Raw genomic sequence first — 14,606 nt, forward strand, 5'->3', positions numbered from 1 at the left:
ATGATTTTTGGATTATTTTGTTCTCCCATGCAGTTAAATGCCAGAAGGGAACATACGGCCCAAAGCAATTTTTCCCCACTTTACAATTCACATATTCTTTACCATATGCAAGGCATTATTTCATGTTATGGCATCTATAATCCCTCCCATTTCTATTCTTCCCTACCCTAGGATACACATTATACATTCTTGTATTTCTGTTCCTAAGGCACTGCCACTCTGATGGTCTTTTCAGACATTAGCTATAGTTTTCCAAAAATGTTCCCAAAAGGTTTTGATGTGCTTTTTTATTATTTCTGTGAGAAATTGTAATGCTATCTTTAGTTTTAACTGTGATTCTGTAAGCACTTAAAGCTTTCTTGCTAGGCAAATTACAGACCACTTGATGTGTTATCAAAGAAGCTTGCATGATCCCATAGTTGCAGCATTTAAGCTTTTAATCTCCAGTGTATGACATACGCATCAAAGGCTTTGTGGGCAGCCACATTCAGCAACAAATCATACAGCTCTCATACATTTCATTCCTTTTCAGTGAGCAATATTTATCAAATCTGCCCATTATCTCCTCCAATAGATGTAGATGTTAAACCCTCTGAAACTGATGCTGCAGGTAACTTTGATAAAAGGATTGCTTCCTTTGATGCAAGAATAATTTTGTAAAGGATGAATTTCTGTCAGTAGTTATTCATGTTGTCTGTCACTTCTAAGGTAGAAACTTAAATGCATCTACTTTTCTCTCCTTTTTCCCATTTTTGCTTTGTTAAGATCTTCTAGTTTTCTCTCTAAAACCCCACTAAATTCAGTGTTGCTTACTGTAAAACAATGTCCACTAGAGTGGAAAAAATAAATCCTGGTACCTCTTTATAAGATCTAAGAAGATTTGTCTCAAACAGACATGAGCAACAGAAACTGTTGGAAAAGAGCTAAAAGAGAGTTAGTTTATGCAGACATGTGATAATGAATTGCTAGTGCAGTACTAGCAATCTCAGAGGGTACTGAATCTAACACAGACTGGGTTACTATGGTTTACATCACAAAACTGATTCATCTTATGTCTGAGAAGGTGTAATCTTCAACTGAAATTCCCCCTGCACTTAGGGACATCTAGAGAAAAGTAATCCTATTATAAGTAATAATGCGTAGGGACAGACTGGACTTCTGTCACAGGCAGGATGTTTAGAAGATGTTTCTTCTGCTCTATGTCTAACTACTTTGTAGTAAGATATTAAATACACTTTGAGACCTATAATGATACGTCAGAATTGATAGAAGTCAACTAATCCATTCACAAACATTGTTGAACATTGTGTAGGTGTCATTTTCATAGGATGCCAAGATAAAAAATAAAACAATGTTCTCAAGAAAAATCAGTGGTGTGGCCTTGTGAATGCCACATTTGCCAACACAGCTCTGAAAGGAGTACTGCTAACAAATAGCCAGAGAAAAGGAAGGATGACCAGGAAAATGGAAGAGATGTGATAGAAAGATAAATCAGGGACATGCACTGGAGGGAAGGGACAAGCAACTCGAGTCATGACAATATTTACAGCACTAAGTACTGGAGCACAGAAGGCTAAGGAACATTTGGTTTCCTTAGTCTGCAAAACAAGGGAACGTTAATGGAAAATAAACAAAGGCAATTCAAAACCAGGAGAATATTTCCCCGTTGTCCCCAGAACTGGTCAGTTCATTGTGTCTGAGCACAGATAAAACCAGCAGACCCTGGACCACCTGCCTAAGCTAAGGCTGCCACTTCCAAGCAACAATCCATCCTCTCTCAAACAGCCCAGGACAAAACACCTTGGTGAGGCAGTAATGTGTTTTCATGCACTAAAAAGTACTACAGAAGTTTCATAAATGCAAGGAATAACAGGAAACTTGTAGGAATGGTTTTATATGTGCATATTTCAATATAAGGTTTTTCTTTGATAATTTCCAAGAACCTTTATAACGAAATACTTCAATGTACCTTGGATAAATTAAGTCCAACTGCTAATCTTATAAGCAGGAATGGTACAGCGAATTATACTATCACTAAACTAATTTAACTATTTAGTTTAGTATGTTTTTCAGTTGTCCTAAGGACACATAATTTTCATCATACACTTTTTTTCAATGAAAAAATCGATAATCAAGATTTGAGAAAATGGAAACAATTACAAATATACTTGCATGGAAATGATTTATAAAAATGCAATAAAACTGAAAAAGGTCTATTTTTCTTTGTATAAAATTACTTCGTTTAGAATTGTTTTGAAATAAGTATTCACATCTTTCAGTCAAACACAAAATCTATTTCAGAAGTGCAACTTGAAGCAATGTTACAAGTCATACCACCAGAAGAAAGACCTTAGAACCGATGCCTTCAGGCTGATAGCAATGATCAATTTTGGAAATAATTGATAAAATAGTGTGCACTGTTCCTTCTAAAAATGAAACCATTAAACCTAAATTTACTTCAAACTATTAAAATAATGAAAATCAGAATTAATTACATTGAAGGAGTGTGTATTTGTTACTGCAGTTTAAAAAAATAGATTTGCTTTTTTAAAAGCTGAGAAATGGCAAACAAGTTATAAAAACCCCATCATTTTTAAAATTGCAAATTCAATGTTTCAAACACTTTTAAAACTCCAAGAATGTAGATTGCGCATATGACACACCTGCATGCATTGTAAGATTACAGCTAATAATATAGTTGCAGAAAACACATGATGCCTACTTGACACTTCTTTTTCTCCAGGCTCTGCATCATCTTCCCTGATCATCTCTACTATACTATCCTTTTAAAAGACAGAATTGTACATTTGTGCACTACATCTGGGATTATCTGCCTGGATTCTAGGATCCAGCAGACAAGACTGAAGATCTGATGTTAGGCAATCAGAAATGAAGAACAAAAATTGGTGGCTATGTGGGAAAAAGAATGAAGGAACTTGCCTATTGCCACATAGGAAAATGACAGAAACAAAGACAAGGACATGTCTCTCTGACTTCTTTAGCAATGTGATCATCTTTACTTCTGCAAACTCCTGTCTCGTTCTCTTTTAAACTTTTCAACTTCAGCAACAAATGAGGGAATAGGTCTAAAAATAATTGTCTTCTTCAGCATCAAGCCTGATTCAAAGCCAGATCAGTTCCATGCTCTCCAATGGATGAGCCACAAATATTGTAGGAAGAGAAACAGAACAGATTATGAGCTGCATCATAAACAGTATCTTATAAAGTAGGAGACCTCTTCCACCTCTAGGGTGTGTGATGTTACAATCTTCAGAGTGTTGCTTTAACATAGTTTGTAATATTACAAAATAGGCTATGTTCTAAAATAAATAATTGGAATGATGTGTTCAGAATAATTGAAGGTGGACTATCTGATTTCCCATTTGAAATTTCACAAAATTCAATACATTCCAATTCCAGAAGAAATTAATTTTCTAATGAAAATAGTTCCATTATTTCTATTTTTTTTTCCTGCTAGCTCTTAAAGCAGTTGTTTTGGACTAAATAGCAAGAATTTAAGGAGATCTAATTCCCAATTAATAAAATTTATTTCTGCCGAAACTGGAAGGAATTTTGTGATTCACTTCAGCGAATAAACCCAGCAAAAGCTGAGCACTTCCCAAAATCCTGCTTCAATTTGGGACCTTCTTCCTTATTTAAATCGTGTAGGTGTTAGTTATTATCTACCAATGTTCATCACAAAGATGCAAATAAATAAAATATATGTTTACTATTTCTGCATACCCTGTGCAGAAGCAGGAGGTGAAGCAGCATGTATAATCCCTTTGGGATGAAAGTTATCACCTCAGGCCATATTTATGCCCATTACTGTTATTAGTTATTCCTGTTTCTCCTTCTTTTTATATTATTCACAACACATGAACAAAATGCATCAGGCAGTGACTCCCAGATCCCTCCCTTGATGCATCATCATTCAAATCATCCATTCATTAATTCATTCCAAGGCTGTCATCACGGGGATGCTGTCAGTTACAATGAGTGTCAGGGCAGGCCACAAATCCACTATAGATGCATTCCTACGAAAGTTAGTGAATCATGAAGCCACATTCACAATGTAGATCTGTCTTCATGTATGTTTTCCATTTCATTAAACAAAGAACCACAACACGTTAACTTTTCCAAGTATATTCCAATCCACTCTCCATAGTGCTCTCAACTCACTTAAAAAGTTACTATTATTCCCTGAAATATGTCATGTTTGTTAAGAGAAAGAGGCATTTAAAGAAGGGATCAAGAAGAAATATAACAAGCTCTTACCTAGATCTGCACGTTGAATTCAAGCAGGCAATATGAACACGAGCTTTGTGAACCATATCCTCGGTTAATCTCATTGTGGTACCATCCTATAGTAAAGAGAAACTGAGAACAGGCCAGCCTGAGTGCTAACATGTGGCTCACCTAAGCCTTGGTAGATGAGAGGCTTGGGGTTGTTCAGCCTGCAGAAGAGAAGGCTCTGAGGAGACCTTATAGCGACCTTCCAGTGCCTGAAGGGGCAAGAAGAAAGGTGGGGGGAGGACTTTTACAAGGGCATGTAGTGGTAGGACAGGGAGAATGGCTTTAAATTGGAGGGGAGGAGATTTAGACTAGACAACAGGAAGAAATTATTCACGATGAGGATGGTGAAACACTGGCAAAGGTTGCCCCTAGAGTTTCAGAAATGATGGGGTATTACCTGACAATTACATCCCTTTCTTTTGCTAGATCTTAACGAGGCCCCTTTTAAATTATAAATAGCAATGCAGAATCACAGAATCATAGAATAGTTTGGGTTGGAAGGGACCTTAAAGATCATCCAGTTCCAACTCCCCTGCCGTGGGCAGGGACACTTCCCACTAGATCAGGCTGCGCAAGGCCCCATCCAACCTGGCCTTATTATGTAAATAATGATTATGTAAATAATTTTATTAGAATATACAAAATTCATACCTGTATTAAGGTGTTTTTTAAACCTCTTTCTAAATGCTTTGAAGTCCAGATATTTTTTTCTCTTTAGTTGCAAATATAAAATCACTTGTATATTTTTAAGCTAAGAAAAATTAATTACACGTGGTTCTTAAAATCACAATATTTTTGTGCTTTCTAAAATAAAATCCAATGGTAGTAAACTTCCAAAATAATTAAGAACAGTTTTCTTTCACACATCCCAAATCTCCACGGGATAGAACTTTTCCCCTGCGGGGAGCGGCCGCGGCCGGCAGGGGGCGCGCTCGCACCGGCCTCCCGGGGGAAGCGCATCGTCTCTAAGGTCCCTCCCAACCCAAACCGCTCAGTGATTCTGAGTCCAACCCTAAACCTGACACTGGCAAATTCACCACCGAACCATTAAATAAATACACAAATAAATAACCATATAAATAAATAAATAAATAACCAACCAACCAAATAAACAAATAAATAAATTCGACAGGACAAGGGGGAATGGCCTCAAGCTCCGCCAGGGGAGGTTCAGGTTTGACATCAGGAAAAACATTTTCACGGAAGGGTCATTGGGCACTGGAACAGGCTGCCCAGGGAGGTGGTTGAGTCACCTTCCCTGGAGGTGTTTAAGGCACGGGTGGACGAGGTGCTAAGGGGCATGGTTTAGTGTTTGATAGGAATGGTTGGACTCGATGATCCGGTGGGTCTCTTCCAACCTGGTGATTCTGTGAAATAAACAAACAAACAAACAAATAACAACCAACCACCTTTATCTAATAAATATCTATAGGTGGGGCGTTTGTGTTAGACTTCATACGCTGACTCCAGTTTTTGGAGCCGAAGCTTTTCCAGCGAGGCAGGTTACTAGGGAATCACCTGGGGTTGGAACAGGGTGATCTTTAAGGTCTCCTTCAACCCAAACTATTCTATGATTATATGACTTAGGAGAAGTGTATTCCAGCCTACATTTGCCCACAAATGTGCTCCTCAGGTAAACTTTCACAAGATACCCCCTCCCTGAGTCCCAGCTCCACATCCATAAAATGCAGTGAAGCTGTGAGGAAAGGGCTTGGAAAGTGTTGGTAGATGCAGAGTTGCCTTACATGTACTGGTATACAGAGAATTAGGGATGTCATTTTAATGCTCTGCTTCATAAGGAAGAAATTTCTTCACCATGAGGGTGATGAGGCACTGGCCCAGGTTGCCCAGGGAAGCTGTGGCTGCCCCATCCCTGGAGGTGTTCAAGGCCAGGTTGGATGGGGCCTTGGGCAGCCTGGGCTGGTGGGAGGTGTCCCTGCCCATGGCAGGGGGGTTGGAACTGGATAATCTTTAGAGTCCTTTCCAACCCAAACTATTCTATGATTCTATGATTCTATGATTCTATAATAATTACAGGTAATTTCTGAATGTATACATACATATACATACACAAAGCATGGAAGCACATGTGCTTCTCTCTGGCATGCTGTATGTCTGCTGTTCTAGGAAATTTGGAAATAAAATCCCAAGCAGACAGGGCAACAGAAATAAGGGAGTGGTACCTACTGCAGGACGGGAACAGTGATATGGGATTAGTGAAGTGGCAGAAGACTCCTCACAAGGAGGCACAGGAAAACCCACAGTACAGCATATCAGCAGGAGGACAAAGGCATTTCATATGTTGAAGCGTAGACTTCTTGCTTAAAAAAATCACTGTTAACAGTTTGGCTAAGCACATGAAAATGAAAACAAATGAGACAGCTCAGTATCTTTTCCAGGTGTATACGATGACATGGCTAACTGTGCTCGAGTAGATCTGTCTGGAAAAGCAAGACCAACATCATGTTGTTTCCCATGACCTGAAGAATTCAGTTTCAGGCAGTTAATCCAGAGATAACTTCTGCAGTCACATTGACAGGGTGGGATGGAGTGCAGCATCATCCAAGAAAGCATTCAGAGACCAAAAATACCCTCCAGTTTCTTCCAGAATGTTACAGACGGAAACCTGAGAGTTTGATTCAAATTATATCTCTCCTGGTTAATTCTAGCTTTTAGAAAAAGACTTGTTTTTTTCTTATGAAAGAAACCTGCAAATTGAAAATCTATTCTTTTCCTTTAAAAGGCATAGTTCTGCTAAAATAACTTTTTGAAAAGAAAATCCTTTCAGCTTTACTAAGTTTCTGTATTGAGACAGTTCTACTTTCTGTGTAAATGGCAACATTTCAGTGTTTTTTGCTCTCTGCTGTTCATGAGACCTTCAGACAAAGGCCAGGTGAAAGCTTTTTCTCTCTCTAGCACCCTGTCATACTCATTGTGCAGTTCTCTAGAGCTGGGAAGAGCCATCCTTGCTGCACCATGGGGCTGACGGCTCACTCTGTGGCCTGATCTGCCAGCATGGGCAGGCGCCTTGCCTGGCTTTGGTGGATCCCAATGCCCAGCTGCATCCATGTGCCATTTTGGTGGTGTTTCCCTAACCCATGACTCAAACCCTGCATCTTCCAGGCAGCTGCTACGTACAAACTTAGCTTCTTCAAGCAGACCTGAGAGTCTTCAATGATGCTTTTGTGACTGTGGTGGAGTCTCCATCCCTGGAGGTGTTCAAAAGATGTGTAGATGTGGTGCCTAGGGACATCGTTTCGTGGTGGACTCAGTGATCTTACATTTACATTTGGAATAAATGATCTTAAAGGTCCTTTCCACCCTGAATGATTCCATCATTCTGTGACAGCCAGGATGCCAATGGTGCCTCTGCAGAGCACAGGCTGGGAGAGGGGCTGGGACATGCGGCACCTCGTGCACAGCCTGTGCCAAGAATGGTGACCCTGCAGCACATCTCCTGTGGCAGAGGAGGTAGAACTAGGGACAATGGGTATAAACTGGAGAGGGGCAGATGTAGACTGGACGTAAGGAGGAATTTCTTCACCATGAGGGTGGTGAGGCGCTGGCCCAGGTTGCCCAGGGAAGCTGTGGCTGCCCCATCCCTGGAGGTGTTCAAGGCCAGGTTGGATGGGGCCTTGGGCAGCCTGGGCTGGTGGGAGGTGTCCCTGCCCATGGCAGGAGGGTTGGAACTAGATGATCTTTAAGGTCTCTTCCAACCCAAACCATCCTACGATTCTGTTACAAAGATCTGTGCTGAGCAGACGCCTCTGCCTCTGCCATCACCCCTGTTTGGAGTTTATCTCAAACGCAAGGGCAGGCAGAGACCTGGAGCCAGCTCCAAATCAGCAAGAGTTCTGACTATTGTGAAGATCATAATAACACTAAAACGAGTCATTGGAAAGTAACAGGACACGCACAAGATTTTGGGGAGAATTCACCCCCGTGCATGGCGAGTGGGAAACCCACAGCCCGTCCCGGCTGCCGGGTGGACACCAGCCCCGACGAAGGGCTCTCGCTTTCCAGAGCTCCCCGAGGAGCCTCACGGAGCCGAGCAGCCCCGCGCCGTGCCCACCTGCGGCCCCTCCTCTCGGGAGGCGGCGGGCGGGAGCCCTCCCCGCCCCGTCCCGTCCCGTCCCGTCGCGCCCCGTGGTGCCGGCGGCAGCGCCGGAGCGGCCGCGGGGATGATGGTGCCGGCGGGGCGGCTCTGCTGGGCGCTGCTCTGCGGCGCCCTGAGCCTCTGCGGCCTGCGGGCAGCGCCGCGCCGGCCCGACTCGCTCTACGTCTGGATCGACGCCCGCCAGGCGCGGCTGCTCATCGGTGAGCGGCGGGCGGGCGCCCCGCGGGGAGCGGAGCGGAGCGGAGCCGCCGCCGCCCATCGCGCCCCCTTTGCCTTCCGCAGGCTTCGAGGAGGACGTCCTGATCGTGTCCGAGGGGAGGATGGCCCCGTTCACGCACGACTTCAGGAGGGCGCAGCGGAGGATGCCCGCGGTCCCCGTCCGCATCCGCGCCCTCAACTTCACCTGGCAGGCGACCGGGCGGGTAGGTGCGGGTTCGCCGCCGGGAAAGGCGAGAAAACCCTCCCCGGGGCGCCCGGGTGCGGGTCGGTCCCGCGCGGCAGAGCCCGGAGCCCACGCATCCCGCGGGGAGAGGCGGGGGGAGCAGCGGGGGATGCGGGGAGCAGCGGGTGGGATGCGGGGAGCGGGGGGCGCAGGGAGAAACGAGTGGGATGCGGGGAGCAGTGGGGGACGCGGGGACCAGCAGCTGGGATGCGGGGAGCAGCGAGTGGGATGCAGGGAGCAGAGGGCGTGGGGAACAGCGGGTGGGATGCGGGGAGCAATGGGGGATATAGAGAGCAGCGAGTGGGATGTGGGGAGCGGGGGGCGCAGGGAGAAGCGAGTGGGATGTAGGGAGCAGTGGGGGACGCGGGGACCAGCAGCTGGGATGCGGGGAGCAGCGAGTGGGATGCGGGGAGCAGTGGGGAACACGGGGAGAAGCGGGTGGGATGCGAGGAGCAGCAGGAGGCACGGGGAGTTCTGGGGGACATGGGGAGCAGCGAGTGGGATGTGGGGAGCAGCGTGTGGGATGCGGGGAGCAGAGGGCGTGGGGAACAGCAGGTGGGATGCGGGGAGCAATGGGGGACATAGGGAGCGGCGAGTGGGATGCTGGGAGCGGGGGGCGCAGGGAGAAGCAAGTGGGATGTGGGGAGCAGCGAGTGGGATGCGGGGAGCAGTGGGGGATGCGGGGACCTGCAGCTGGGATGCGGGGAGCAGCAGATGGGATGCAGGGAGTAATGGGGGACATGGGGAGCAGCGAGTAGGATGCAGGGAGCAGCGGGTGAGATGCAGGGAGCAGCGGGGAACACGGGAAGCAGCAAGTGGGATGCAGGGAGCAATGGGGAACACGGGGAACAGCGGGTGGGATACGGGGAGCAGCAGGGGGCATGGGGAGTTCTGGGGGACATGGGGAGCAGCGGGTGGGATGCGGGGAGCACAGGGCACGGGGAGCTCTGGGGGACATGGGGAGCAGCGGGTGGGATGTGGGGAGCAGAAGGCGCAGGGAGCAGCGGGTGGGATGCTGGGAGCAGAGGGCGTGGGAGGCAGCGAGTGGGATGTGAGGAGCAGCGGGGGATGCGGAGAGCAGCGAGTGGGATGCGGAGAGCAGTGGGTGGGATGCGGGGAGCAGCGGATGAGATGCAGGGAGCAGTGGGGAACATGGGGAGTGGCGGGTGGGATGCTGGGAGCAGAGGGCATGGGGAGCTCTGAAGGACATGGGGAGCAGCGGGTGAGATGCAGGGAGCAGTGGAGGACATGGGGAGCTCTGAAGAACATGGGGAGCAGCGAGTGGGATGCGGGGAGCAGTGAGTAGGATGCGGGGAGCAAAGGACACGGGAAGCAGCGAGTGGGACGTGGGGAGCAGCGGGGCCGGGAAAGAGCCCTTGGAAGGGTGAGGGATTGCACTGGATCCGGTGTCTCGGGCTGGCAAACCGTCGAGCTGGGGGGTGTGAGCGGAGCCTGCGTTCTGAGGAGGCACCGGGCGCTTTTGCTCTCAGTAAAACGTTACCTGACAGCAGTTCCGTGGATGCGATTTCCTTGGAACTTTCTCTAGCTTCTGGGCATCCACTGCAGTTTATCCACCGCTCTCCGCTTACTTCCACTTACTGATCGTACGCGCTCGCTGTGCAGCCCTGGTGAATAACAATTCTCGTCTGTAAACGTAATTTTACCAAGTTTAATTGCAAACCCACGTAAATCAGCCATGTCTTGAATCTCTTTGGATTCTTTTGTTGAAAAGATAAGACTGCGTGACATATTTTCATGGAGAAACATATGCACAACTTGACACACTGATGACATATGTTAAATTTGCATAAAGCTGAACGGTGTTAGCGTACGTTATCACAGATATAGAAAAAGGTCGTTGTAACATAGGAACGATGGATAAAATGGATTCATTTTTACAGTGCTGAACATCGACTGTATACAATGGAGAACTTGGTAAAGTTGTAGCTATTTACCTTCAGTGAAAAATGGTTGTATAATTAAGCTAATTGCAGCTTCACAAGTTTGGCTGTGGGTTTGGTTGTTCTAAAATACTCTTTGTGATTACAGGACTTGTTTGGCTTTCAGGTGTTGTCTGAGGTCCTTCTAATTTTTACTGTTCTCACAAAGCCTTTGAGTTTCCTAGCACTCCAATCCCTCCTTTAGAGATGGAGGGGAATGTGGAGAGGCAAAATGCTACCCACAAAACGCTAAGTGACTTGCTCAAAGTCTTTGATGTTGCAGTCCAGCTTTACAGAGAAAACAGCTTTGTACACCAAGGCTTGGTGTTTAAATAACTAGAAATAAATAGTGCTTTTTGGGTGTCTCTTTCCTGCTCCGTTTCTCTGTCAGCTTCACTTGCTGTCCATGATAAAACTACCTGGTCTTGGAAAGGAAGTTTGAGGTGTTATTTTGAAATCTGTCCCTCTTCTCTTGTCCTTTCCTGAGCTCCCTTCTCCATCCTTTGCTGCCTATTGGTAGCTCATTAGGAAAATATGATTGTAACACTGATTTTGGCCAGAAGAGTCACAGACTTAAAGACTGTATAGGAAAGTGTTGCCCTTGATGCAACTTGCAGGGCAAAATCCCTCTCAGTAGCGGCAAATCTGTTTAACCCAATATTTCTCCTCCTCTTTGCTGAATTCATGTTAGACAAAACATAATTAGTAAGCAAAATACTTCAACAGTTAAAGTAGCATCATTGCACTATGGTGTTCCCAGCATTGTGTGTTAATATTCACATATTCATGGGTCAAACAAGTGTTAAAAATTGGGAGACTCTGCATTTGGAGATGTTTTAATTCTATCTAGCTACACCTTACAAGCTCATCTGCGTGTGTGGTCAATATAAACATTGGCATTCCAGTCTTATGGCTGAAGATAATTAAAATACCTATGTGGGTCTGTAGATGAAGAGCAGGATTTCAACCAGCAGCCTGAGCCAAGGAAGGAGTTTCAGCCCTCCGGTGTTTTAGGAGTATGGGGGGAAAATGGGCATACTTAGCATCCTAGAGAAAATGTCTAATTTTTGGTAGCATGAACATATTGGGGTTTGCATCCTTTAGAGATGTTTGCGTACAGCTGCCCGCTATCAACAGTTCTCGTTGTCTTCTGTGGAAACCAGACTCGTAACGTGCCTGTGCCACCCAGCCCTTTTTCCTGATGAGAAGGAACAGGAAGAAACATGAGTATTTCTTCTGTAGCCCACAGGGCAACATCACTGGTGTACCTTTTTTATGTATCATAGTCAATCGGTGTCCACAGTAGTGTTGCAAATAGAGCAGGATAAAAGTTACTTGTGGCAAAAGTTTCTTTTTCACCGAATTGCTGCTATTTTTTGAGAGGAAGAAATGAGTAGATTTTAACAGGTTTTTTCAGTGTTCTATTTTGGTTTTAAGTGTGCAGGTTCTTAGAAGTTTCCACTGACAAGTCCAGGAAAGTATTGAATACTTCCTACCTTTACTGTGTCAGAAGACTTGTCTGGGAATTTCCTGAGTCAGGGAAGGGGAAGTGGGAAGGGAAAGAAGAAGGAGAGGAGGAGAGAAGCAGAGATAAGGGGAGACAAGAGAAAAGGAGAGAAGAGAGACAAGAAAGGAAGAAGGAAAAGAAAAGGGGAAAAAAAGGAAAAAATTCTAGTTCTCTTTGAAAGATGAAAAGTGTTCAGGATATTGAAGTACTAGACTGCTCTCTGTAAAACAACTGTAAAGTAGCATACAGTTGTCTCCTGTTCAGTACGATTGAAATAATTTCCTCTGAGTCTTATATCTTGTGCCTTATAGGCCTCTTACCATCGTATAACCTGAGATCTGAAGATGTTTCTCTCAGGCTCCAAGTTTTGAGGCTAAAGATATGAGTTCTTCTGAGCAGATACAGGAGAAACTGTCTATGTCATTACATGGATCCTAGCCCTGATACCAACAAGACAGAGGAATGAGAGAGCGGCTGGGTGGGTGCCTGGCTGCCAGCCATCATCCACCCACCACACCTGGAACCTCCAGCAGGGTTGGACTAAGTTTCATCTGCCATGCACTGTGCATCCCTGTTTATACCCATGCAAAGTAGGTATAAATAGCCTGTAGGTAGATTCCGTCTGCTCGGTTCTGGGATAAACAGTGATCCAAGTTCTAGGTGAGTAAATATCCAACCCAGGGAGTGGCAGTACTTCTCAGTCCTATACCACTGCGTATGTCCATATTCTAGTTAAAAAATATCTGTTGAAAGGAACATTTTAAGGACCAGATTATGCCTGTATTCTGTGAAAACCCACTACATTTAGATGTTCTGTTTCTAATACAGTGGCCTCTGTGACCTGAAACCATTTTATGTGGAAAAGATTTTGCATGGTAAACAGACAATTAAAGCCTTTTTCGCTAGGAAACATTAACCACAGAAAAACATCAGTTGCTTTTAGTCCGTAGTCCATTAGTCCCGATTAATTATTAGGAAATATAAAGGGAAACTCAAAATTTAAGTGTCTGAATACCTGCTTTTTTCTGGTGAAGCCAGGGTAAGCCAGGGGTTCTGAGAAGGCTGGGGTAATGCAGGACAGGGTTGTTATGTTTTTATGTACCTTGTGGTTTTACATATGAATTTAAACATAAGATTAGAGATGTTATGTTCTGTTTAGAAAAAAAGACGTAATCTGGGTAAATTGGTTATTACAAAGATTGGTGCTTGGTTTGCAAGGTTTGAAAAAGCAAAACTCAGTGGTAGTATGTAGCATACAGTGGGCATCTGTGTAATCACTAAAACTCGGTGGTGTGCTTTGTAGTTTTATTCATGGTTTTTTTGCAAAAGAAAGAGTAAGGACTTTTGGGGTTCTTGTCCTCTGGAGAAGATTGCACATAAAGACCTCCCGAAGAGAGAAGAATAGACCTTATTATGCTAACTAATTCTGCAGCATATTTCACAGTATCCACCAGTAGAAGGTACCAGAGATTGCAGTGGTAACATCTCCACAGTGTTTAGGAACTTAGGGCAGATATTTAAGCTCCAAATTGACAAACATCAGTATGTATGCTCAACTTTCAGTGGGAATTCTGACAGAAATAAAATTAGTTTTACATATAAGTGAGTACTGGTGGGAGAGAACCATGTCAAAAAAAAGGTTGATCAGTGCACAAGAAGCAAGTGCTCAGTGACAGAGCAGCAGTCAGGTTGATTTAATAGATGAGAGGTGAGAAAACGAATCAAAAACCAAGTTGGAATTTTCATTCTGTGGCAGTGTCTGGTTTGATCCACAGAAACAGTCCATCAGGGCTGCAACTTGCTCAGGCTACCTTCTTCCTTTCAGATACAGAAGTATTTCAGGTCAGATGAATTACTGTAGCATCTTACGTTCCTACATCCAATGTCAAGAGTTCCCCATGACTCCTTTCCTCTTGCACAGCTAAAGGCGTGCTCATGGTGTGACATCTGAGTACTCAGTCCCGTGCTGGTGTGTGAATAGGATTTGACCCACGTGCCTGGAGAGTGCGTGCACATACCTCATGTTGCATGGATAGTGCATCTGTATTATGTGCTACAGATATCATAGAATCATAGAGTAACCAGGTTGGAAGAGACCCACCGGATCATCGAGTCCAACCATTCCTATCAAACACTAAACCATGTCCCTTAGCACCTCGTCCACCCGTGCCTTAAACACCTCCAGGGAAGGTAACTCAACCACCTCCCTGGGCAGCCTGTTCCAGTGCCAAATGACCCTTTCTGTGAAGAATTTTTTCCTAATGTCCAGCCTAAATCTCCCCTGGTGGAGCTTGAGGCCATTCC

The 14,606-nt window shown here is 45.0% G+C and overlaps 1 protein-coding gene across 1 annotated transcript in view; it reads left to right on the top strand.

The window, feature by feature from the left end:
• Positions 1-8,472: 8,472 nt before the first annotated feature.
• WIF1 (WNT inhibitory factor 1) overlaps positions 8,473-14,606 on the top strand; it is a 44,330-nt gene continuing 38,196 nt past the window's right edge. The window contains exons 1-2 of the mRNA XM_069852805.1: positions 8,473-8,613; positions 8,696-8,835. Coding sequence (XP_069708906.1) covers positions 8,478-8,613; positions 8,696-8,835 — 276 coding nt within the window. The 5' untranslated portion in view covers positions 8,473-8,477. The remainder of the gene's footprint in view (positions 8,614-8,695; positions 8,836-14,606) is intronic.

This window comes from Phaenicophaeus curvirostris, chromosome 1, assembly GCF_032191515.1.
Source record: "Phaenicophaeus curvirostris isolate KB17595 chromosome 1, BPBGC_Pcur_1.0, whole genome shotgun sequence".
NCBI classification, from domain to species: domain Eukaryota; kingdom Metazoa; phylum Chordata; class Aves; order Cuculiformes; family Cuculidae; genus Phaenicophaeus; species Phaenicophaeus curvirostris.